This window comes from Onychomys torridus, chromosome 9, assembly GCF_903995425.1.
Source record: "Onychomys torridus chromosome 9, mOncTor1.1, whole genome shotgun sequence".
In the NCBI taxonomy this organism is placed as follows: domain Eukaryota; kingdom Metazoa; phylum Chordata; class Mammalia; order Rodentia; family Cricetidae; genus Onychomys; species Onychomys torridus.
Genome location: NC_050451.1, coordinates 109,638,310 through 109,663,336, shown reverse-complemented (window position 1 = coordinate 109,663,336; position 25,027 = coordinate 109,638,310). Strand labels below are relative to the sequence as shown.

The following is a 25,027-nucleotide window of genomic DNA, read 5'->3' as shown; positions in this document are numbered from 1 at the left end:
GGAAGGGAGCATAGCAAGGAAATACTGGACCAAAGCAAGAGCGAAAACTAGCTGGGCAGACTTCAAACTCTGCATCTCCACCCCTGATGTTACACTCTCTTCAGGTCTCCAATTCTGTTCAGATGTGTTGATTGCAACACACTTCTTTCTCTTGGGCTGATTCCACTCCAGGTTAGCAGCTCTTGTCAGGTCTCCCACCACTCTGCCATCTCCAACACCTTGGGTTCTCCAAAGCAGTCCAGGCTTTGACTTCACAGCTACATGCCGTGGCATCTCCACCCCTGGGCCCCTGTCTGCCTCCTGAGTGCTGGGATACACGTGGCCACTGTCCAGCTTTTACACCGGTTCTGGGATCTGAACTCCTTCCTTATGCCTTAGTGGCAAAGCACTTCTGTCTCCTGAGCATCCTGTCAGCTCCTAGTTGGCACGCCAGTCTAGACCCACAGAGCCCTTGTTCTGTGCATGTGGCCATACCTTCACCGTGTTAGCCTTATGTGACTATTTAGATGCGCTTTTATACGAATGCCAGAGAGAGAGCAAGCGCAGGGCTTTGCTTTTCTGAGCCAGCCTGGTGGCTCAGCAAGACCTATAGACGTTTGGGGATCGCGTGACAGGACAGTGTTCATTGTAATCCCTTTACTCCATTACATGGCTCTGTGCTCCTTCCCCTAGGCACGGTCAGGAATATTGCACAGCTCTTAAAAGGATGGCGACCATTTTCCAGATGTGTGTTGTAAGTGGGAGGGCCTTCCCCACAGGGAATGGCAGGAGTCAACTTAGTGTTCTGTCCGTGGAGAGCTTAGCTACTAGCCCTTCCTGAGGAGTGCCATGATGCACTGTAGTGTCCTTGAGATGATCTGCGGTGGAAGGACCTGTAGTGTGGATCAGAAGTACTAATGCTGATTATGAATGTGGCCACGGCAGTACCCGCCTTTGCAGACTACAGAGTGCTGCTTTAGAGGCACATGGCCAGCCAGCTGGGGCAACTCTCTGCCCGTCTTCTCGTTTGCAGCTTTGAGTACCAGGGGTAGGGCAATCCGTCTAAGCGGCGCACACTTGCTTAGCCCTCTCTAGTGGAGAGCAGAGGTGGGCAGAAGTCAGGATCACACAGCGTGGTGAGTGTTCTCTTGTGCTTGGCTGCAGCAGGCTGTCAGCCGTAAGCGAAAAGGTTGTTTGAAGTGTGCTTCCACGTGTTTCCATAGCAGCACTCATCTCAACATTTTCACTGGTTCTTTAGACCGTCTCCCCCTCCGCCTTGGCTTCAGCGTTTCCTCACTGATGCAAGATTAAACAAGCAGCATATTTGGGTCAAGGAGAGCGATGTTTGCTAATAGAGATGCTGGGCGCAGCATTCTGGGAGAGTGACTTCCCACGGCACAGGGTCCTTTGTGCCTTCAGCCGCATCATCTGCAGCAGGGTGGCTGTCTGGCACTGGCTCTTTCATTTTGGGCAGGTTAGGAGGCTCAGAGCAATCCCCGGCAAATCCGAGGAGCCAGCACTTCCCCACCAACCCCAGGTTAATCTTCTGCACATTTGTTCTCTGTGCAGCAGTGAAGCAGATCACTGGGAAAAAATGACGTTTTCACGGTACATCTGAGGTCTGCCATCCCGCTTTTGCACCACCCACCTTCGTTTTTACACGGGGAGCCCGGATTCTTTCTGTCTGTCAGGCTGTTGGGCAGGACCAGATTCTAGTGTGACAGTTTGGCACTTTCCTTCTGTTCTGTGCCGGCAACTGCGTGTCGTGAAGATGGTACAGTGGGAGCCTGTGTCTGAAGAGCCAAGGAAGCTGATGTGGAGATGGAGTAGAGATTTCTAGAAATCTGAACATCCACACCCTGGGGATGGGTTGCACGACCAGTGTGATTCTCTTCAAAGGCATCCGCACCGTTTTTGAGAGAAACTGTTCGTACATGTGCAAGCAGCAAGGAGAAAGTAATGCCCTTGAATACACAGCATACAATTGGTCAAAAGAAGACTCAGAACTATTGATCTCCTCCTGCCTGGTAAAATGCCATCTCATTTAATTAACAAGTGCTTAATGGTGTTAGAGTAAAGCCGGTCTTTAGCCGCCAAGCAGCTCTTGTCTATTTCAGTATGCTAATGTGTGTGTATATATGTATAAGTGTGCATGTACTGTCTGTATAAATGAGTAGCCAAGTGATCTTAGATTTAAAATCTGAAGCACCTGTTTGGATGTATGAGGATGCTATGTATTAATGAAGACAAGAGTAGCCAGGGGAGATGGTGTTTATGAGACTAGTTCTCTAAGGCAGTTTTACAGGCTTCTGGGTGCTGGAATAGTCTTAGCAATGATATGCAGCAAAGTGCACACTGAGACATTCCCATGTCTCAGTAATGGTGAATTATTCAGCCCCTTTACTTCTTAGCCTTTTACTTGGCTTGTCTTACTAATGGCTGTGGTCAGTGCTCTCATTCAGGGAATGTAAAGGGATCATGAAAGAAAACTGTACTGGACACGAGACAAATATTTATAATATTATTTGCTTAGAACTCAACTCTAATGTTTATGAGTGAAGGGTCATGAGAAAGAGCTGAGTTTGACCCGGCCCTTGTATGTTCTGTCTGTGCTTGAAGAGGTGTCAAGTCACAGATGGGTGTGCCTCTTGGTGGCCTCCTCTTCCACAGCAGGCTGTGAGGAAGCATATATTGGTCACCCCTCCCTCAGGATGCCTTGCCATCTTCCCTTCTGTTCCCACTGCAGTTTTTGTCAAAATGAGTGGGGACAAGCATGTGTGAGAATTTGTGTGTGAGCCTTGCCTGCAGTTGCTCAGTAGGGCGAGGCACGCAGAAAGGCAGGGACGCTTCAGCACCAGTGGAGAAGCTGCCATGTGAGCAGGGGGTGTCGGTGCACCGTATGCACCTTGGGATTGATTGGATCTGCAGGAGCCCAGGGAGAGGATGCGTTTTGTGAGGGGGGGGGGGCTTATGTGATTAGCACTCAGAAGACTCAGGAGGAAGAAGGGAAAGCATCATGTGAGATGTCAGAGCAGCTTGGAAGTCAGTGTTATATTTGGTACGGACTGTAAGTGGTGCTATATTAACTGTTGAATATTTTAAGCTCTGCTGCATTTTGAAATATCCTTTGGAGAATAGCAGATTAGAAGGACTAGCCCACTGCTGTTCTCTGCCACTCAGAGTCAGCAAGCAGCCTAGCACCTTAGTTGGGCTAGCCAGGGTAGTGCTCCCACCTTGTGCTGTATGTTTGTGCTCCTTTGGGCTTTAGGAACTTGTGTTTGGTTTACCTGGCTTGAAGAGACCCCACCTGCTTTTCTTTTCCTTTGCAGAAGGCAGTAGTAACCTGCCTCACATGCTGTCAGACCTCAGGGCCTGGGTTTCTGACACACTGTTCCTATACCATGTGAGCCACAGCTGGCCATCAAGATGCTGCTGAATTCAAAGACCCAGTGGGCTTCCAGCTCTGTCTGTGCTCCCAGATCCCTTTTGCACACATCAGGCAGAGCCAGTCTTTGGAAATGAAAGTCAGGCCATGGTATTCCTCTGCTTAGGACCTTCCAGTAGCTCAGAGTCAAATGCAGAACCCATACAGAGGTCTCCACAGTGGGACCACCCACCACCACACACTTCCTCTGCTACTACACCTGTTCACTTTTCCCTTTGTCCTTCTCAAGCTTCACCTCACTCTGGCCGTTGCGGCCTCCTGGGACTTTGCCATTCAGGTCTTGTGTGGCTCTTGCCTGTGTTCTCCTGGGTCTCAGTGAGTCACCCATAAATGCCCCATGTTAGCCCGCAGCACCCCAGCAAGCCCTGCCCATGGGCACTCCCTTGGATCACCTCCATGTAAAGGCGGCCTGACCTAACCTTTAGACCATGTGGGTCCTTGCTAGGGTCCCCAGCTTTGGGAAGGTGTCTGCCTTGTCTATAGCCCTGGTGACTCCTCCAGCTTGTGCCTGACGTGTCAGCAGGTGACAGCTGAATTTCCCTACCTTAGAACACCACCTCACCCTAACCACTCAGTGCTCACCAAACCTTGTTGGAGGGCGCCGTATGCTGTTTGTGTTGGGATAGGCTGTAGACCCGAGGGCCCCTAATCCTAGAGACTAGGTATCCCTGGAATCTGCCCAACAGCCAGAGAGCCTCCTGCCTGCACAGCCTCATTTTGGTCTCAGTGAAATTTCTTCCTCTGAACCAAGTTGCGGTTTCCCCATCCTGTTGAGAAGCACACTGTGAAAGTGATGCTCACTCTAAGGATGACGGATGACAAGTCTGGTTTGCTTTAGTGTCAGTGAGAGGCAGGGTGATTCTACAGAGATGACTTGTAGATGGAAGTTTTCCTATATCCTGCTCAGTCCCATGGCTGCTAGGTTGGTCCCAAGTAAACATATAGAGGCTTATATTAATTATAAACTGTATGGCCTATGGCTCAGGCTTCTTGCTAACTAGCTCTTGCATCTTAAATTAACCCATTTCTATTTAATCTATATGTTGCCATGTGGCCATGGTGTTACTGGTCTGCTGGTATCTTGTTACTCCTTGGGCAGTGGTTTGGCATCTCTCCTCACTCCACCCTTCTTCATCTCCATCTTCTGTTTGAATGTCCCGCCTAACCTTATTCTGCTTCACCATTGGCCAAACAGCTTTATTTATCAACCAATGAGAGTAGCACATATTCACAGCGTACAGAGAGATATCCCCCAGCAGCGGCTCAGTGGTTCAAAGCGCTTGCTGTTCTCGCAGAGGACCAGAGTCTGGTTCTCAGCACCCATCCTGTGGCTCACAACTTACCATAATTCCAACTCCAGGGACTCTGAGGCCTCTTCTGGCCTAGTTAAGTATCCACATACACATATGCATACTCATACATAGACACACATGCATATATGCATTAATAACATAGAGTTTTTTTAAAGGTGTGATTCTGGAGCTAGCCTTCAGTTTTTAAACCCAAATCCATTACTGCCTGTGTGACTGTGGGCAGTTTTCTTCACCTCCTTCCCTGCTCCTCATTCTCATCTGCTAACTGCAGGTAAATGGTACTTACCATGGGGATGTAAATGAGTGACTTGTCCAAGGCTCTTAGGACACTGTCTGCATCCTAAGTTAAGTGCTAATTGTAAGTGATTGCTTTGTTGCTGGGTTTTGGGGTTTGTTTGTCTGTTTTTTCTGTTTTTTTTGTTTGTTTGTTTTGTTTTTTGGTGTCCTTTTTATGGCAAGCCCTGAAAGAATTTCTGTCCCCCGTATTCTGAGTGGTTGTGCTTTCCTGAGTAACAGCATAAGAGTGTGCATGCGTGCGTTTGTGATGTTTTGAGACAGAGTCTGTCTGTCTGTCTGTCTTGGCACTTGCTTTGTAAACCAGGCCATTTCTCACAGATCCAACTGCCTCAGCCTCCTGAGTGCCATTTTAAAGGCATGCATCACCATTACAAACTTTTTTTTCTTTTTTTAAAACGGGGTCTCTCTATGTAGCTGTAGCTGGCCTCACATTCACAGAGATCCATCTGCCTTTGCCTTCTGAATGCTGGGATTAAAGGCATGCACCCCCAGCTACTTTTTTAAGGTTTTTAATTGGGCCCAAGCTGATAGAGTTTCAAACTCCTGAGAGACCTTTGAACCTCACCACTCTGACAGACGGAACTACCAGGATCCTTAAATTGTTGTTTAGTCTCGCTTCTTATTTCCTGATCATCATTTATGCCTGTATGCTTTGTCCCATCTGCTTATTTTGATCTTATGATGAATGTGAGTTACTTTTTGGAAGAAGGCAGCATGTAAATTAGCAAGCAGAGAACTATACAGTGCTGAAAAAGCCTCCATGGTCACGGGGAGGATTGTGAGGCTGAGCACAGATATTCGGAGTGCTGTCTTCAGCTTTGTAAGGTGGAGGGTGTGTGGCCTCTCCTGGGAGGCTGTTTCTATTTAAACAGCGAGGAATCAGCTCCACGGAGGGTGGTGCCCTGGAAAATGAACTTGCCTGGTAAGTCTAGAATGATTGAATTTCAAATATATCCCACTTAAATATATGTGTATGTTTGTGTGTGTGGCTGCACGTGTGTGCTGTCGTGCCTGTAAATGTGTGTGGACCAGCATGTGGGGTCTAGAGAACAGACTCAGGTGCGCTCCTTAGGCTCTGTCTACTTTGTTGTTTGTGTTTTTGAGACAGGATCTCACACCAGTATATTTATATTTAAAACATGGTTCTTGGCATGAAACTCAGTTCCTCTGCTTCCGACGTCTCCCCGGCCTTATCCCATTTAAATGTTGGCTGCTGAGTCTGGCGCAGGTGATGTGGAGGATTGAGTTGGGCTAGATCTCATTCTTGAGTACAGAATTTTTCCTCAAGGATTTTTGCTTTACAAAGCAATCGGATGATCAGTTCACTGGGGACTTTGTCTGGACTGTTTGTTTGTGCTGGGTATGAAGCCTCTGTGGGGCTGCTCACATCCAGTGTTGCTAATGTGAAGGCTGCACAGGTTCTTGATGGCCAGGAAGCCAGTTAGTCTAACCCTTCCACAGAGCAAAGACTTAACCTGCAGCAAGGCATTGCCAATTCTGCCTCCTTGGTCTGAGAAAGTCCCATTTTGCTCATGGCCAACATGGCCATATTTTACTTCCTTTCTGGAATTGTGGAAGAATTGAAAACCTAATGTGTTATTCTGTGGTATATTCTGTTTCTGATGATTATAGCTGAGGAGAAAGAGCTGGTCAGTTAGAACCATGATTGCTGCTGCGTGCTAGGGAGTAATTCAAAGGCAGACTGCTTACAGGGTACAAAGGGAGAAAAAAAAATGACTGGTCTTCAATTGCTGTTGATGTGTGTGTGTGCGTGTGCGTGTGCGTGTGCGTGTGTGTGTGTCTGTGTGTCTCTGTGTGTGTGTCTGTGTGTCTGTGTTCCTGTGAGTACTGTTCTTCTGCACATGTGGCAGCTAGAGGAAAACTCTGGTGTCATTCTCAGAAACACTGTATACCTCATTTGAGATAGGTTCTCTTATTGGCTTGGGGCTCACCAGTAAGGCTAGCCTGGCCAGTGAGCCCCTGTGCCCACCTCTTCAGTGCTAAGTACAAGTGCTCTTGACATTTTTGTTTTATTTCTGGGGACTGAACTGAAGTCCTCCTTGAAGGCACTTTGTTGACTGACCATTGCCCAGACCCTTGAATTTCTTTTGTTATTTATATTATTAGTTATTATATTATGTTATTTATACTCCATTATCTTACTGGGATAATGTAACCCTTTATTTCATCCATTGTGAATTAAATTTTTTAAAAAAGTTTTTCCTGGTTTATTAGTATAGAATTTGCTAAGTATCTTCAGTGGGGATTTAGCCTGTTTTAGCTTCTAGAATTTTCTCTGAGCCCTTACTTCATTCTCTCTGTACTAACTGGTCCTTCCTAATTACAGAACACAGTGTTGGCTGTGAAGGTCTTTTGACTTGTTTGCTAATTTAACAGCCATTTATTGACTTTGGGCACTGGCAAAGAGAGCAGAATTGAAGATACTATCTCTTTGGCCACTAAGCCTCAGTCTTGCTGCTGTGTGTCTCTGTACGTCTTTGGAATAGGGGTGCATGGGATGAGGGGCAGGTAGGAGTGGTAAGTGCAAATGACAGTGTGTTCGTGAGCTTGAGGCATTTGGGAGAAGTAAAGGCTGGGTTTTGATTGCTCCGCTCTTCTTTGATCATGCCCTTTCCCTGCTCCATCTGGTGGGAGGAGCCTGCTGGCTCGCTGCTGTTGGGGCACAGATGCTTCATCGCTCCTTGGTTCCCGTGCTGGTTGCAGGGCCCTGGCAGGGAAGAGTTTGTTTTCCATGGTCCTTTAGTGCCATTCCTCACAGTGCTCAGTGGGTTCTGGTCTCTGCTTAGATCTAAGCAGTGAGCTAGGCTGATGTTCAAGGAGCAGTTCGTTCTCACTCAGGAGGGTGCCCTGCTCTGTAGTGGCTACTTCTTGAGACTGCAGCAGCCGACTGGACCTACTGCCGAGGAGGAGGGGACCTGTCTCCAAGACTTCATCAGCATCCACCATTTTACTTAACAGTGGGATTTATTTATTTTTAACATTTAAATATCTCAAGGCAAAATATTTGAGACTATCATCCATGAATATAGATCATAGATATGTTGATAGAATACATTGAGATTGATAAGGGTTTGAATTGTCTCTCCCCACCAGATTCAGATACTCTGTTTTCTAAAGTGGCTTCTTTGAAGGGAGGATCCTTGGGAAGTAGTTAGGGTTTCCTGAGGTCTTAAGGGTAAGACCCTAATCTCAGCAATGTGGTCCTATGATGTGTTGTAAGAGGCAGGCGGATCTCTGTGAGTTCGAGGCCAGCCTGGGCTACAGAGTGAGTTCCAGAACAGGTCCCAAAGCTACAGAGAAACCCTGTCTCCAGAAAAGAAGAATGCTCTCACAGGTGCTGTCCCTTTCTCTCATCCCTGTCTTGGTGAGGACATGTAGGGAAACCCTGCGGGCCTCGCCAGATCTTGGCCTTCTCTATGCCCTGACCACAAACTTCTAACCTTTGGAACCCTAAGAAATTAAAACTCTCACCTAGCCTATGCTGTTTTTTATGGCCACCCAAATGAACTGATATACAAGAATGATAATACAGTATATTGTCTTGTATGTTGAGATAGCATAACTACCCTCCCATGTCATTTACAATAATGGTGTTTTATCTGATGAATGTAATTTTATTTCACCTGCACTCACTACTGCACTTTTTTCCTGATTCTAAATGGTATGGTAAATAAGCATCCTTGCATGTTTTTTTTTTTTTTCTTTTTTTTTTCGAGACAGGGTTTCTCTGTGTAGCTTTGCACCTCTTCTGGAGCTCACTTGGTAGCCCAGGTTGGTCTCGAACTCACAGAGATCCACCTGGCTCTGCCTCCTGAGTGCTGGGATCAAAGGCGTGCGCCACCACCACCCGGCCCTTGCATGTGTTAAATGTCTGCCAGATTGCTTTTGTAGGAGTCTTCTAGGTCTGGAATACTTAGGTCAGAGAACACTTACTTTTGAAGGGTCTTGGCATATATTGTGGATTGTTCTGCAGAATAAATAGTTTAAAAAAATTCAAGACAAGGGCTGGTGATATGACCCAGCAGGTACTTGCTGGTACTTGGCAGCTGCTTGCCACCAAGCCTGATGACCTGAGTTCAGTTCCCGGGACCCATATGGTACAAGTTGATAATGACTCTTGAAAGTTGTCTTCTGACCCCCATATGTGTGCGGTGGCATGTGCTCTTGTCTCCGCCCCCTATAATAATGTTTAAAAATGTTCTTCGGGGCATCAAGTTTGTGTTGTGACACTGAGTGGGCACCTTACTTTTGCCCTCCATTGAGCTGTTGATGGGATTCTCTGCTATGTAGACTGCGGAGACTTGGATTTCTGTCCACTTCATCTGGCTGGGGCTCAACTGAGCATTGGTTTTGCCTCTGCCTCTGCTTCTGGAAGCAAGACCATTAGCATTCTTCCATTTCCTAGGAGAATTCTGGAATGTTCCATTGAGGGGTGGAATGTGTCTGTTCGGGGAGGTCTTCGCCCTTTGGGGATTAGGATAGCTGTTTTGTGGACATTCAGAGGGTAAGAGGGTAGAAACACGGAAAAGCTGAGTGTAAACAGACGAGTGAGGACATTGATCCTTCTCTCCACCCTTATCTTTTCCACAGCATGGTCCCCTGGCCTGAGAGAGGAGCTCTGGCTTCCTTGCTTTTTAAAAGTAACATTTGTTTTCATATTGAGACTCTGCAATTATTGTAGGAAGTTCAGAGATTAAAGAGAAGAATAAAGAGGAAAACAACTACCCATAGCCCTGAAGGTCGGAAGTCATTAGGGCGTAGGATGTAATGATTTGTAATGATTTTTCTCTGCATGTGAAAATACTAAAGTGGGGTAATATGCTAGAAGTCTCCTATGCTGTTTTCACTTCCGTTTTATTGGAAGAGATTTCTATGCTCTGATTATCTTTTAAAACATGATCCAATCTATACCACATATGTCCATTGTTTTATATATATATGCATACATACACACTGTATTTTGCTTAGGTACTTCTGTTGGTATACATTTAGATTGTTGTGAATTAAGTTTTACACCAAAGTACTGTGTGACTATACAGTTATTTTTGTAGGCCTGATTCATAAAAGTGAATTTATCAAGGCAGAAGGACTTTTCTTTTCCTATTTTATTATTTTTATTATTATTATTATTATTATTATTATTATTATTATTATTGGCAGGGTTTCTGTGTCTTGGAACTCACTCTTAGACCAGACTAGCCTAAAACTCAGAGATCTGCCTGCCTCTTCCTCCCAAGTGCTGGGATTAAAGCTATGCCCCCTGCTGCCTAGCTTATTATTTTATGTTTGTAAATATTATACTTTCATGTATTTATATATACCACATTCATGAACTGCTCGAGGAGACTAGAGAGATGGTATGGGATTTTGTAGCTGGAGAGCTTCTCTCCAGGTTCCACCAAGCTCCCGCGGTCCCATAACCCACGTATAAAATGATCACTCAGACACTTATATTATTTAAACTGGCCATTAGCTCAGGCCTACCATTGTCTAGCTCTTACTCTTAAATTAACCCATTTCTGTTAGTCTATACTTTGTTATGTGGCTTGTGGCTTACCAGTGTCTTTACATATTGCTTCTCATGGCGGGGGCTGGCGGTGTCTCCTCCCAGCCTTCACTTCCCCGCCTTTTTCTCTCCCTTGTCCCACCTACCCTGTGCTTCCTGCCTGGCTACTGGCCAATCAACACTTTATTTATTTTAACCAATCAGAGCAACACATTTGACATACAGAACATCCCGCAGCACTTCCCCTTTTCTTTTTTTTTTAAAAAGCAAGGTTTTAACTTTTACATAGTACAATTACATATAACAAAACAATTATCAAGCAAGAATTACAGTTACAATATTAAAGAAGATATCCTATCTATCAGGATATCAGGAACTGAAGTTACAGATGGTCATAAGCTGTCACATGGGTGCTGAGAACCAAACCCAGGTCCTCTGGAAGAACAGGAAGTGGTCTTAACCGCTGAGCTATCCCTCCAGACCAGGAAGGAGCCTTTAAAAACCTTTCATACATAGCACTTTATTATTGATGATTGACTGAAATCCCATTCTCAGCAACAGCGTTAGGGCTTAGTATATGACTGTGGTAAACATTTTGGGGAGATAGAAATACATTAATTTGTTTTTTAAAAATACAGAATAAAGAGGGGACTGGAGAGATGGCTCATTTTTAAGAGTGCTTACCATTCCTGCTGCGGACCTGAGTTGGGTTTCCAGCACCCATATCAGGTCATTCATAATTTCCTGTAACTCTCATTCCTGGGAACCCAACACCCTCTGTTCCTCAGGTATCTGCATATCAATAGTGCGCACACACACAAACACCAAACAAACAAACAAACAAATAAATAAATGAATCTTTAAAAAAAATACTAGAATAAATAGATTATGTTGCATGAGTTGTTGAACTAAGTAATTTTTTTGAAGTTTGTAGACATATTTGACATGTAAGTTAAGTGGATGGATAAAGCATGTATTGGCTGAAATTCAGGAGCTAAGGGTTAACTGAGGCATTTGTAAATTCCTTTTCATGGGAAATAGCCTGTTCATAAGGCAGATCCCACTTGTCTTTATATGGATTTCTGGTTCAGTCTGATGAAGGAAAAATTCCATTCCAGCAGCTGCATCCTCTAGTAGCCTTGGTTTGTTTCTCCATTTTCCTGTCTTTGCTAACAAAGGAATGTCAGAGGAGAAGAGCAGAGGTGTCAGAGGTGGTTCCAAAGCGGAGACAGACAGACATACACAGGGACAGACAGATACACACATACACAGGGGCAGACAGATACACACATACACAGGGACAGACATACACACAGGAACACACACACACACACACACACACACACACACACACACACACACACACACACAGGGACAGATAGACACAGAGGGACAAATAGACACACACATACACAAGGACAGACAGACACACAGGGACAGACAGACATAGGGACAGACAGACACACATATACACAGGGACAGACAGACATAAAGGGACAGAGACTTACACACACAGAGGAATAGACACAGACAGATATACATAGGGACAGACAGACACACACAGATGCATACACACAGGGATAGCACCCCTCCCTACCTCTGATGGGGACTCTCCGTCTATACAGGGTAAATGCTGATATCTTCCATAGCTACTATGCATTCTAAGGGTTGTTAATGTCTAACTTGCCCAGATCTTACATCTGTGTGTGAGTGTGCATGGCTGTGCTTGTATGCATGTCTAGATGGTTTTGCTGTCAACTTTAGTACTAAAATGTTGAATGAAAGGCTGTTCTTACCATTTTTCAAATAACAGTTAACAATCAAAAACCTTCACTAAAGATACATTCTAAGCAACGTATTTTCTAGCCAATGAAAAACAGCTTAGAAAACTCGAGCTGTGACTTACAAAGCTACACGGAGGGACAATTTAGAACTAGTTGCCAGTTGAGGGTTTTGTTTTTCTTTCCCCTCACCTCCTTCTTCCTCCCCATTCTCTGCTCTTCTTTTTCAATTCTATGTTTTTGAGACTGTCCTATGTAGCTGAGGCTGGTGCTGAGCCAGCCTCTGCCTCCTAAGTGCTGGGATTATATTCATATATACCTGACTGTCCTCTCTTCTTGAGGATGTAGGTCATGCCTATGCTCCGCCTCTGGGGAGAGAGTTTGTTTATAGGGTTCTCAGATATGAGTGAGGATGGCTGTAGCCCACAAGTTGAATACCTTTACCCTTTTATGTCTTTAGTAATCTCTGTGTATTTTCCAGGCTATGAATAGGTAGCGTTGTTAGAGGGCCGGTCTTAGAAGTTATTATTTCTCTGTGCTTTTATTTTTTGAAGAACTATTGCCAGAGTGCCTCAAATCCCCGTCACTGACCTCCATAATTTCTCTAATTATCAAATGACCGTTGGATGCCTGCTAATCATAAGGTGGTGTGTGATGAAAGAACCCACAGATGCTGGTTCCTGACAGCTGGCAGAGCTAGTGAGTAGATGGACTTGAGATAGGAGTGAGGCTGGGTGACGGGAACCCTGGCAAAGGACTTAAGGAGATTGAAGGGAGGGGCAGGACCCTTGTCAGAAGAGATGTAGAGGAAGCCGAGGCCTGCACAGTGTGGTGGGGGCAGAAAAGTGACCTAAGTGTCCCTGCAGAGGGAAGCAGGGACAAGACCATGGGTCTTTATTCTAGTATCTTAGAGAATCATATACTGAAGATTATCGTTAATATTTGGAGTCAGTGTCTGGCTCAGGAGCCCGTACTACTGTGCGTTTTCCTGCCTGGTTCTCCCAAGTGCTGGGATTCCAGGCCTGATCTGGAAATTTTAAGTGAGGAAACACACTTAAAGGTCAGATTCCTGTTTTAAAAAGATCACTCAGACTGCACAGTAGCTGGTGGGTTAGAGAAAGGGAATTTCACTAATGAGATCATTCTAACAAAGGGGCAGGATACAGTGTTCCAGGGACTAGGCAGGTAATACAGAGAGGAAGGAGGAGAAAGGGTTCAGCCTCAGATTATCTTTTCCAGGGTGCCACCCTGCTGCCGTGTGTGTGTGTGTGTGTGTGTGTGTGTGTGTGTGTGTGTGTGTGTGTGTGTAGGGGGGTTTTACTTGCAGGCATCCTCAGTATAGTGGTGTAATGGTGGATCTCACCAGAGAGATGAGTGATGTCTCACAAGGGAACCACAGAAGCTTGTGAAGCCTGGTAGAGGGTTCAGAAAGAAGTGGAAGCCCTGGAAAAGGCTTAGGAAAGGAGTCAGGGTCAGAGAGGTGCAGCACAGCCTGCTGCATATGTGCAAATAGGGTGCTGTGAACTAAGTGCATGGCTTGGGGAGCTTTGCAGCATGTGTGTGTTTAAGCTGCTTGCCTCCGCCTCACCAATGCCACCAGTCTTGATTCACTGAAACACTTAACAGTATGTTGTGTGTATGGTGCACTTCTGGGCACCACAGGATCTCAAGAGACCCCCCCCCCCTTTGCCCTTCAGAAGGGCTTTCTACCAGACAGTGGAGTGACTGATAAGAGAATAGCTATCTTCTGACACTTCCTTCATCCTCCATCAGAAAAGCTGACATCTATGGAGAGCTGACTACTTGCCACCCTGCTCTAAGGCCTTTGTGCCTCTGTTTACTGTTTTAATCCTTATGAAAACACCATGGACTGCATACTGTGGCTACCTTAATTTTATAGATGGCGAGATCAAGGAACAGAGGAAAGGGCAAAACCATCCAGAGTCCTGCAGCTAGCTGAGTAAGAAGGCCAAGTTCAGGCCAATGTCTGGTTCTGAACCCAGCTTGTTAACCACCAGAGTGTGCCTGACAGTGCCGTCCATGAAGACAGTGTGTAAAAGCTAAGTCAAGGCATGTGGAAAAGTATTCAGAAGTGAATGAACCTGTCAACAGCTGATGGGTGAGAAAAAGCCAGACAGCAGCTGAACAGGACTCCATCCTGGTCTAGCGTGCCAAACAGACATGAACCCAAGGAAACAACTGTCGAATTCCACATGGGATCAAAAGGTCTGTGCGCACCTGCTGGCCTGGAGAGCAGGAAAGGAGCAGAGGGTGCTGTCTGAGCCAGGCTTTGAGGGACAAACACAAGGGCCCAGGATGTGAGGGTGCAAGTGTGGAGGAGGTTGTGGGGAAGTGGACAGCCTGCTCTTGTGTTGCTTGAGGAATGCTGAGAAGTTCAGTATTTGGAGGCAGGACGAGCCAACCAGAATGACAAGAAGTAGGCTTAGCAGTCTGTGTTCCAGCCTGAAGCCTGCGCGGGCCGGGTGGGGGCTGGTCCCTTCTGTCACTTCGGATTGGGGCCACCATCAGCTAGAGACTGAGGCCTGCCTAGGATAAATCCTCAAGCTCCTCTGGAATGTCAGGGTACGTTGTAGAGCTCATATTTACGTGACTGCTGCATGTTGGAAGTAGATGCAGCAGGCACCTGAGGTGCCCCCAGCTCTCTCCTGCGGATGCCTCCAGGTGGTGTCATGGTCTCATTTTCATGTAGTTCAGACCAGCCCAAGGTCTCAAAAGGTTCATGGAACCATGATAGTTCTTCTTAGGTTTCTCCCATGGAGCATCTGCTGCTGTTTTCTAACACATAAGAAAAACCCAGGGGAAAGACTCCAGGGGCCTGCAGGGGCTGGGGGCTCCCTGAAGTCCCCCATCTCACGCCAAGGCTGAGGCTCTTTTCTCTTCAGGCTGAGGCAGGAGTGAGGGACCTGTAGCAAGGAACTAGTGACTCTAGAGTTTTGATGTATCAAAGGCATCTGGGGGCTATTTTATCTAAAATGCCTCACCTAGACTAAACAGTTTCTTAACCCAGTTTTAGTGGTTTCATTCCAGTCAGTGAGGGAGAGGCGGGACCTAGAAACAGTGACCTCAGTTATACTTGGGAAATGAGTTCTGTCACGGTAAAGCAGTGAAGAGTAAATCCTGTCATTTGGGTGGTGCCCTGGACCTGTCCTTGGAGAGAGGCCATAACTACACTTCCAAGGATAGGAAACCATTTGGGAAGATGCCTGGAGGCTCCTTGCCTTCTTCCCCACATCTATACCCTGGCATTTAGAAGTCCCCACCCCTGTGCCTCATCCTCTGGGTGGCCACCACCCACCACAGGTGCTCAGTCCCCCACCTCCCCATACCCTTTAGTCACTGTCAGAACTTAACAGTTTCAGTGTGTGAATGATCTCAGCTAGATGTTAGGTTTTATCTGTTTTTAAAAGTCACACTGTGACATAAATAGCTAAGTGACTGATAGCTGCCAGAGGGCATTTGCATCTTAGAAGGGAGTTTGTTAACTAGGGTGGCACTGGAAGGATCGTGGGAGGCTCTGGCTCACTTTGTCATTTCCAAACCACAGAGTAAATGGAGCCTGTATTATGCCAGACTCTGTGTGGCTCTGGTTTTTGTTTTGATGTCGGGAGAAAGATCTCCATCTCCCTTTTCTACTTTCTTTTTTGAATAGTTCCCCTGTAGTTTTCTGGAGCATGTTTCTAGTGATGACACAGGAAGGCATCACTTCTGGTGAGTGGTCTTCCCTAGGGGTGTGGCCCCTTGGAGGTCTCTCTTCTGCCATGCATGCAGGAGTGAGTGTGGGAACCTGGCACCTTGCTGTGGGAAGCTCTGGCCGCAAGGTTCCTTGTTCCCACTGAGATCCCAGACCCCTGTAAGAGAAAGACGCTGCTTTCATGTTCAGTTCCCTGCGCGGGCCTCACATTCAGAGCTCAGCACAGCAACCAGAGAAAGTGAAGAGCAGGGTCCTTAAAAGGGCCTCTTCCTGGTTACAGCTGAAGTCTCTCTCAGATCCCTGGGTCAGACATGACCATTGTGTTTACACATGAGGTTTGGGGGTCTACAGGGGAACAGTCTCAGGCAGAGCCCTAAGTATTTTTCTTCTCCCCTGCAAATAGACACCATTGTCTTATTTTTTTCTTTTTCTTTGTTAGATTTTATTTTTATTTTATATGTGTTTAGTGTTTTTCCTACATGTATGTATATGTACCATCCATAGCTGATGCCCATGGAGGCCATAAAAGGGTCTGGAATCCCCTGGAGGTCAGAAGGGGATGTTAAACCTTTGGGCTTGCGTTAATGCTGGTTGTGAGCCACCATGTGGGCACTGGGAACCAGACCCAGGTCCCCTGGAAGAGCGAGCAGCAAATGCTCTTAAGGGCTGAGCTCTCTCTCTAGCCCCTTGTTTTTGTTTTCGTTTTTAAATTTCTATTCCAGTAGGATTTTGTGAGTTCTTTCTCCAAGGCTGGTGGTGCCTGGCTCTTTGAGGGGAGAGTGCTGAGCCCCAGATCCCACTTTCACTTGCTGCCTCCTGGGCTGGGCTGTTGTGTTGCAGAAGGACGCAGGCTACTGTCCAAATCAGACTCTCTCGTGACCAGTATTGTCCAACTGGTGGAAACTCTGATGGTTTGTGCAGATGTGTGTTTATCTCAAAGAGGCTGGACCCCGTCCAAAGGCAAAGTCTGCAGGAATGGTCTTAATTTTGAAAACAACCTCTGGCAACCACAGACATTTAAACCTTATTTGTTTGTGTAAGTTTTAATCACCCTCATTCTGTTAAAAATAAATGTTAGAGAGAAGATGAAACAGAGAAGGTAACTTTTAGGGTGTGTGTGTTGTCTGTCCTGCAGCCAGACATAGGGCCAGGCTCTCAACAGGTAAACTGGAGGAGAGAGAGAAGGCTGGGTGGCCCCGAGATGTGTAGGGGAGATCTCACTTAAGAGTTCTGTTAGGAATTTATTTTGAAAAGCAACATAAACTCTATTTGTTTTCTTTTTTAAAAAGCTATATTAGGTATCTTCTCCTTGGCCACCTCTCTTCTCTCCCGTTTCCCTCCACCCCCACCTGTGTGTTTTGCGGGGTGTGTGTGTGTGTGTGTGTGTGTGTGTGTGTGTGTGTGTGTGTGCGCGTGCGCACGCGCGCTCATGCCTAATTGTTTGTGTTCATAAGTGCTCCTATGACTCAAGTTCGGGGCCTACCCACCCACGCTCTGAGCATGGGCAGAATAGATTGATTAGCTGGAAAGACTGTTGGAGGAACTTGGGAATGGGTGCCAGAAGATTCATTTCTAAAACAGACTGTACTGAGCTTGCTGTGTCTGTCTCTTTGAGTGGAGTCGTTTTATCACTAGAGGATAAAGAGGGAGCTGGCCCATGCCTTTAGTTCCTACTCGTCCAGTTGTCTGTGGGCAGGCAATTTCATAGCAAAACCCTGGCTCTAAGGTTGCTTCCTTTTTCTCCTTCCCAGGATATGATGGCTTGGCTCCTCTACAGTGAGTGCCTCTGGGATTGTGAACTAATGTTGATCACCCATAGTGGAATGTCATTATGAAGATGGCTGTGGTTGCTATGTAGATAACTTTGGATTGTCTACTATGATAGACAGTCTGTACCACACTGGAAAGTAGAGCAGCGTGAGATTGTATAATCTAGAAACCTTTGTGTGCCTCCAGATTAGGCTGAGGTACCAGAAGCTCTTTGAGTTCTCTTTCAGGGGCCCTGTTAGATGTGTTGTCATGGGGGGGGCAGGCCTAGAAAGAAGAGGTAATATCTAAGACCATGAGTCCTGTTCCCATCCAAGTCTATGGGTCCTGGCCCCATGGCTCTTCTTTGAAGGAGTTTACCAAGACCCTGGAGTTGGAAATTCTTAAAAGAGTCGGCAGCTTGGTCTGGGATTCTTCCGACATTGTGTGGATGGAAACCAAGGCCAGGAATGTTATAAGTGCACTCAAGGTTACAAAGGGTCTCCAGTGCTCATAATTGGCAACACACATTTTTCTGTTTGCCAGCCCACCTGCCTAGGCAAGCCACCACCCTAAATTGATATCCAGAGGGTTGACACAATCTGAACCAGAATGGTGGGGTGGTTTCTACCCTCAGGGGCTTCCATACCTTTTGAGGTAATTAATGCACTCAGAAGTATACATGCACCCAGAGGTGTGCCCAGGCTCTAGCGTGCTATTTCCAATGACTTTCCTCTGACTGTAGCTGCTGGTTGCCCTATCTTTTCCACCAATGGCCCACACTAGCTATTGGGCAAGGGAAAAATGGAGTATCCCTGTCCGGTGTCACCTCTGCCACCATCTCCGTGGTGCCTCTGGTGTTTGCAGAGCATCTTGGAGAAAGCTAATCACCTTGGACTCAGAATCTGGGGACACAGTAGGCATTAGTTTTGTAAGTAAAGGTTAGGACTAGGCTAGTATTGCTCTTAAGGCAGAGCAAAATCCTCTCTAAACAGTGAGGTTAGAAAGCAGTGTGCTTCTAAATTGTTCTTGTTATTCCTACATGGAAGTGTGATTTTTAAATTTTATTTTATTATTCTTTTTATAATAAATATACATGAAGCCGGGGCGGGGCAAGAGGAGTGTTTCTGACTACCTGGCATGTGAAGTCCTCATCACGAGCTGTGTCTGTAAAGTAGGGTAAGAAAAGCATTCTCAAGAAGAAAAGATAGATGCTGTGCATGCCAGAGTCCTGGGAAATACTTGAATGTGGATGGACAGAAGTGTGGAGAGAATGGGGAAAGAGGGGCCGGATGAGTGGATGGGTTTAGCTTACATCATCACCATCTGCTTTGGGTTCAGATGTAGCAAGTGGGAATCTCGTGGGCAACCAGGAAGTGAGTTATCACAGCCCTCAAGAGGTCTTCACAGAGATTCTGAAGTGAGGGCTGGGCAAGGCTGAGATGGCAGAGGCTTCATTTTGAGATGGGACCCAATGAGTTGGCAAGTCATGCATGTTTGGACTCTGAGGAATTGAACAAATGGCTAGTGTGAAATTACCTACAAGGGCCTCTACCAAGCCATTTTCCCATGTTTTCCAAAGCTTCTCGTCCTGTGTGGACCCTAGGGGCAGCACCCCATGAAAGTCATGTCTTCCAGAATAAATGCTGGTTCACAGAAAAGCTGAGAAAGGACTGTAGAGTAGACTTCACATACATGGGGTTTCTTTGAATTTCAGACCTACTTTTAGACCATCCCTCCTCCCCTTGAAGAAAGCTATGCTGTTTGCTTTACCACTGGCAGAGACTTTTTTGCAAAGACAAAGGAAGGTAATGGATTATAAAATCTCCCATCAGAAAAATTCTTTGATTTGATTATTGGAATAACATGGGCAATGCAAGGTGCTCGAATAGTTAACTAGCTATGTGATGCTTGTGTGGACTTCAGCTCAAGATGGCTTTCAAAGGCTCAGCATAGCTGTTGATGAATGGGAAACACGCATTCATCCTGGGTGTGCTGAGGATCTGGAAGAAGAGATGGAGCCTGCTCATTGTGTCAGGTTTACACAATGGTTGGATACAGTGTGAGAAGGAGCAGCAGTGTGTGTGTGTGTGTGTGTGTGTGTGTGTGTGTGAGTGTGTGTGTGTATGTGTGAGAGACCGTGTTACCAAGGGCTCTGTCCTTGACCAGGATCCTCTTTCTTAGTGATGTCATTCACTCTCATTGTTTTAGCCACCACCTGCCTGCACCTGAGGGTCTGTGTTCACTCACATTCCTGTGTGGTCATTATTGGAGACTACTGATGACTTTCCGCTTAGCTCAGGTTGAAACACACAGTCTTAGTAGTCATGCCACAGCCAACAAGGCCTAGGAAGAGGCGCATTCTGCTCCCCGAGCAGGCTCATTGGCGCTCCGCTTCCCCATCACTGCACTGACCCACCTCTGTATATTGTAGGGATCTGAACTCAGGTCCTCATTGGCGCTCTGCTGTAGATATTGCTCTATGTAAATAAAGTTCTGATTGGCCAGTGGCCAGACAGAAAATATAGACAGGACAAAAGAAAAAAGAATTCTGGGAGATGAAAGGCTGGGTGGAAGGAGATACCGCCAGCCACCGCCATGAGAAACAACATATAAAGACACTGGTAAGCCACAAGCCATGTGGCAAAATATAAACTAATAGAAATGGGTTAATTTAAGATAAAAGAAGTAGATAACAAAAAGCCTGCCACAGCCATACAGTTTGTAAACAATGTAAGTTTCTCTGTGTGTTTACTTGGTTGGTTCTGAGCGTCTATGGGCCTGGTGGGTGAGAGAGATTTGTCCTGACTGTGGGCCAGGCAGGAAAAATCTAACTATAGCGCTCTGCTTCCCCGATCACTGCACTGACCCACCTCTGTCTTCTGTGTATTGTAGGGGTGTGAACTCAGGCCCTCAGGCTTGTGCATCAAACGCTTTACCAAATGAGCTCAAACCTCAGCCCAATAATTATGTATTTTTGACAGAAAAATAGTTGCTGTATTATAGGGTCTAAATTTTTGCTAAGCACAGTCCTGATATTTTCCTGATGTCTCTGTCTCTCTCTCATTCAACACCACACACACACACACACACACACACACACACACACACACCCCAAAAACATATAGAAAGAATAATAAGAGCATCTTCTACTTTATGTATAGATAAAAAGTAATTAAGCCCATGAGATGACCCAGGGAAAGGGTGCTTGCTTCTAAGCCTGACAACCCAAGTTTGATCGCTGGGACCCCAATGATGGAGGGAGAGAACCAGCTCCTACAGGTTGACTTTTGGCCTCCACATGTTCACTGTGTGTATGTGTACACACACAAATAAATGTAATTAATTTTTTAAATAACATTAAAAGCAAAATTAAAAAGGAGGAACGAAGACAGTGAATTTTTATATAAGTAGAATTACAGGATGAATATACTGACCTGTCTGGTCACATTTTCTTTGTCACAAGATCACCCGTGTGGAAAGTCCTTCCCTTCGTAGACTGGGCAGGACTTCCTGGTCTCAGCACTGTTGGAGTCTTTGGTGTGGGGACTTGTGCACTGTAGACTTCAGCAGCATCTCTGGCCTCTGCTCATTGATGTCAGTATCCGTCTCCCTTTCTATAAATCATGAGAAGCAAACAGGATCTCTAGATATAACCAAACATCTCCAGAGGAGTAAAATGGCCCAGGTTGAACTCATGATCAGAATGTCTGATGGGTACAAAGGATCAGTGCTCAGAACAAGCCGAGGTAGGAGGATTGGGTACGTACCCGTCAGCTCCGAGCTGCCTCCCCGGGCTGTGTAGTCCCCAGCTTCTGCTAGGTTTCATACATCCAGCTTACCACTGGCAGTGGCTGTTCGGCTCTGGACTTCTCCTGAAGTAGATAATGTCTTCTTCTGATTGATTCATTGATTCTATTTTTTTTAAAAGCACTTACACAATTCTTTGTTGTTGTTGTTGTTGGTAGTGGTGTGTGTGTGTGTGTGTGTGTGTGTGTGTGTGTGTTTTGGTTTTTTGAGACAGGGTTTCTCTGTGTAGCTTTGGAGTCTGTCCAGGAGCTCGCTTTGTAGTCTGTCCAGGAGCTTGCTTTGTAGACCAGGCTGGCCTTGAACTCACAGAGATCTGCCTGCCTCTGCCTCCCGAGTCCTGGGACTAAAGGTATCCGCCACCACCGCTGGGCTACAATTCTTATTCTTGATGAGCCAGCTTTGCAAGTAGTTTCTCTTTTTTCCCACCATCTCTTTTTGTTTGTTTGTTTGTTTTTGAGACAGGGTCTCTTTATGTATTCCTAACTGTCTTGAAACTCACTGTGTAGACCAGGCTGACCTAGAACTTAGAGAGATCTGTGCCTCTCAAGCTGGATAAAAGATGTACGTCACAACTGCTTCTTTCATCCACCTTCCTTGAACATAGGATTGTCCTCCTGGAATCCAAACATTGGATTTGAGACCATGCCAAAGCTTTTGGTCTTTGCACAAACAGGAAAGCTAAGAAAGCTGCAGTGACACATTCTGACATTGCCAGTTCCACTGTGAGTATGTGCATGTGTATTTGTTTTAATAGTCTCTCTACATGAAAATGTGGTAGTGGTTATGGTTTTGTTTGTTTTTTTTGTTGTTGTTGTTATTGTTTTTTTTTGTTTTGTTTTGTTTTTTGTATTTTAGTATTTTTGCTTGGCCAGAATAAATATGAGAAGCTAATGACAACACCCTGATGTCAGATTCATAATACAGATGAAAGTACTTGAAACTTAAAAAGTTGTATATGGATATAGAATACTAAATATAATTCACAGTGCATTGATATGAAAGTGTACATACACATGTATTACATTTATTGCATGTCTGTGGATGTATATGCATGGGTACACTGGTATCATTTCACCCATGTGGAAGTCAAAAGACAGATTGATGGAGTCAGCTCTCTCCTTCCACCATGGGGTTTCAGGGACTGACCCCCAGTGTCATGCTGGCAGCAAACACTTTTCCCCACTAAACCATCTTGCTAGCCTTGAAGGTCAATTTTTGAATGTATTGCATGACATTTTTTTTCTTTTTGTGGTGAAACCTCTTATTCTTTGCTTTCCAATGTAAGGACATTCTATGTATTAGCTATATAATTCTAATTATAGTGAGGAAAAATTTAATAAACCTTTAAAAGCATCTTTAATTATTTTCTTTAACTGGTCATGAATAAACTCTGTTTGAAGGGGACATTTTTCTCATGCAGACCCTAAAAGTGCTACTTGTAGATACAAAAACATGTACTAAAATCTCTTCCCCCAAAGTTCATTGGCCCATTGCTGAGAACAGGCCTGTCACAATGTACTTACATTGGCTATAGATATGAATGCTTCTGTATTCGTATCTGGGGTGGAAATTTGGAATGGTTGGAAATGGAGCTGCGATTGTATGGAACATTGTTCTTCGCGATCTTAGCGTTTCTGCGATACTGGGGGTGGCAGTTTCAAGAGGGATGACTCTGGGGTCTCGCACTTGGTTCGTAATGCTCAGGTTGTGGGAGTTGTGTAGGTCATGGGAAGGTTTAGATTAGAATGATTACTTTTACTACTGTCAGTGCTGTGGGAAGGGGGCTCTGCGTTTAAAGCCTCCAGCAAGGGGCCGTCTCCGTGTTTCAGTACTTATTGCTCTTGTAGAGGATCAAAGCAGTTACCACTGTCCATGTTGAGTGCCTAATAACTGCCTGTGACAACAGCTCCCCGGGATCTGACTCCATTTTCTGTCCTCTGCAGACACCTGCACACACATGTGTACACACACACACACACACACACACACACACACACCCTCAACAAAGAGGCGATGCCAGCTCTCCATGGCAGGGCACCACTTCTTCCCTTCGGCTCCTTACCATCTCACCAAGTCTCACTGCACAACCTCTCTGCATCACAGAGCCTGTGGGCATGGAGTTTCTGACTCCTTCAGGGCTTTTTATTTTTTTTACAGCTCACAAAATCTTGCCTAAGCCCAAAGACTTGTCTTTTCAACTGTGCTCTAGCACACTTGAAGCCCCAAAGGGCCAGCAGCAGCTGCCCTTGGGAGCCCATTAGAACTGATTCTCAATGGCGGTCCACAGCAGTGAATAGGCTCCAGCTCCCCTGAACTGGGGCAGCATTGGCAGCTAGGCTGTTGTTAGCTCCCAGGAGGCTGGGAATGGGAGGAGTCTAGGTGCTCTTGGTGGGCCAACCCTCCTACACAGACCTCCATGGCTGGATCACCCTAGAGAGGATTAGAAGACCCAGCAGCCTGTGTTGTAACAAGCTTTCTTGGTGATACTGGCACTGTGGAGTCAGGAAGCACCACTTAGAGATGCCATTCCAATGACCCGTCATCTCTGAAACGTATCCTGACAACTCCCAGACAGCTAGTCAGACATCCTTCCCATTGTGACGTCTTCTCATAGTGAAGGAATTAGTCAAGGCAGGCTGACAGCGGCAGATCTCAGTCCTGCCAGTGTTCATCTCCTGGTTGTGACTGGATCCCATCAGCTGTACGCTGGGTGGTCTGGTGTGTAAGGGCTCAGAAGCCTAGCTACTTTACATCTTGTGGCTGCTTGTTGCCAGGGCCTCCTTGGAGGCCACCTCCAGAGTCTCTGCCCCCAGCAAACCCGCAGGTGGAAAAAGCAAGAATGAGTGGCGGTGTGTTTTATGACTATGTTTAGTCTTCTTAGCCCACCATAGCCTCTCCACATTTCCTCTGCTTCGTCTGAAAGAACTTCAATCCCTAAGTACCATGGAGATTGTGTGTATGTGTGTGTGTATGTGTTTGTGTTTGTGCGCACGTGCTGCCTAGGAAAAAAATGACAGAATTAGAGACCATCACATCTAGCGTTCCCAATAATAAAGTCTATTTTTATTTATTTTTAAAATTTTTTCAAATAATGGACCTCAAACTCAGGGCCTTCCATGTACTAGATATGTATTCTATTCCTAGTTAAACCCCCAGACCATACTATTTTATATATGTAATTTTACCTGTGTGGTAGTACGTATATTTGTGAATATATTTATATTTACATATATAATTTTATATATTTGATAGCAATAGGAAAAGGAGCAGATGACATTGATTTTAATAATATACTTTGTTAAACCCAGTAAACTGAAAATCCTTTTTAGCTTTAATCAGTAAGAAAATTAGTGATAAAATCGTACTAAAAATTAGTAATAAGCTAGTTCTTATGGCCCAGGCTTGTACTCCGGAGGC

At 45.6% G+C, this 25,027-nt stretch overlaps 1 protein-coding gene across 19 annotated transcripts in view; it reads left to right on the top strand.

Moving 5' to 3' along the window:
- Dock9 (dedicator of cytokinesis 9) overlaps window positions 1-25,027 on the top strand; it is a 273,772-nt gene that overhangs the window by 64,156 nt on the left and 184,589 nt on the right. For 5 of the 19 annotated variants that reach the window (XM_036199723.1, XM_036199717.1, XM_036199715.1 and 2 more), the window contains exon 1: window positions 1,225-2,006. The exons of 5 other annotated variants lie outside the window; for them this stretch is intronic. In XM_036199723.1, the coding sequence (XP_036055616.1) occupies window positions 1,845-2,006 (162 nt within the window). In that variant the 5' untranslated portion in view covers window positions 1,225-1,844. Of the gene's footprint in view, window positions 1-1,211; window positions 2,007-25,027 lie in introns of those variants that run through there. 9 more of the 19 variants (XM_036199730.1, XM_036199720.1, XM_036199726.1 and 6 more) reach the window with 5 other exon arrangements.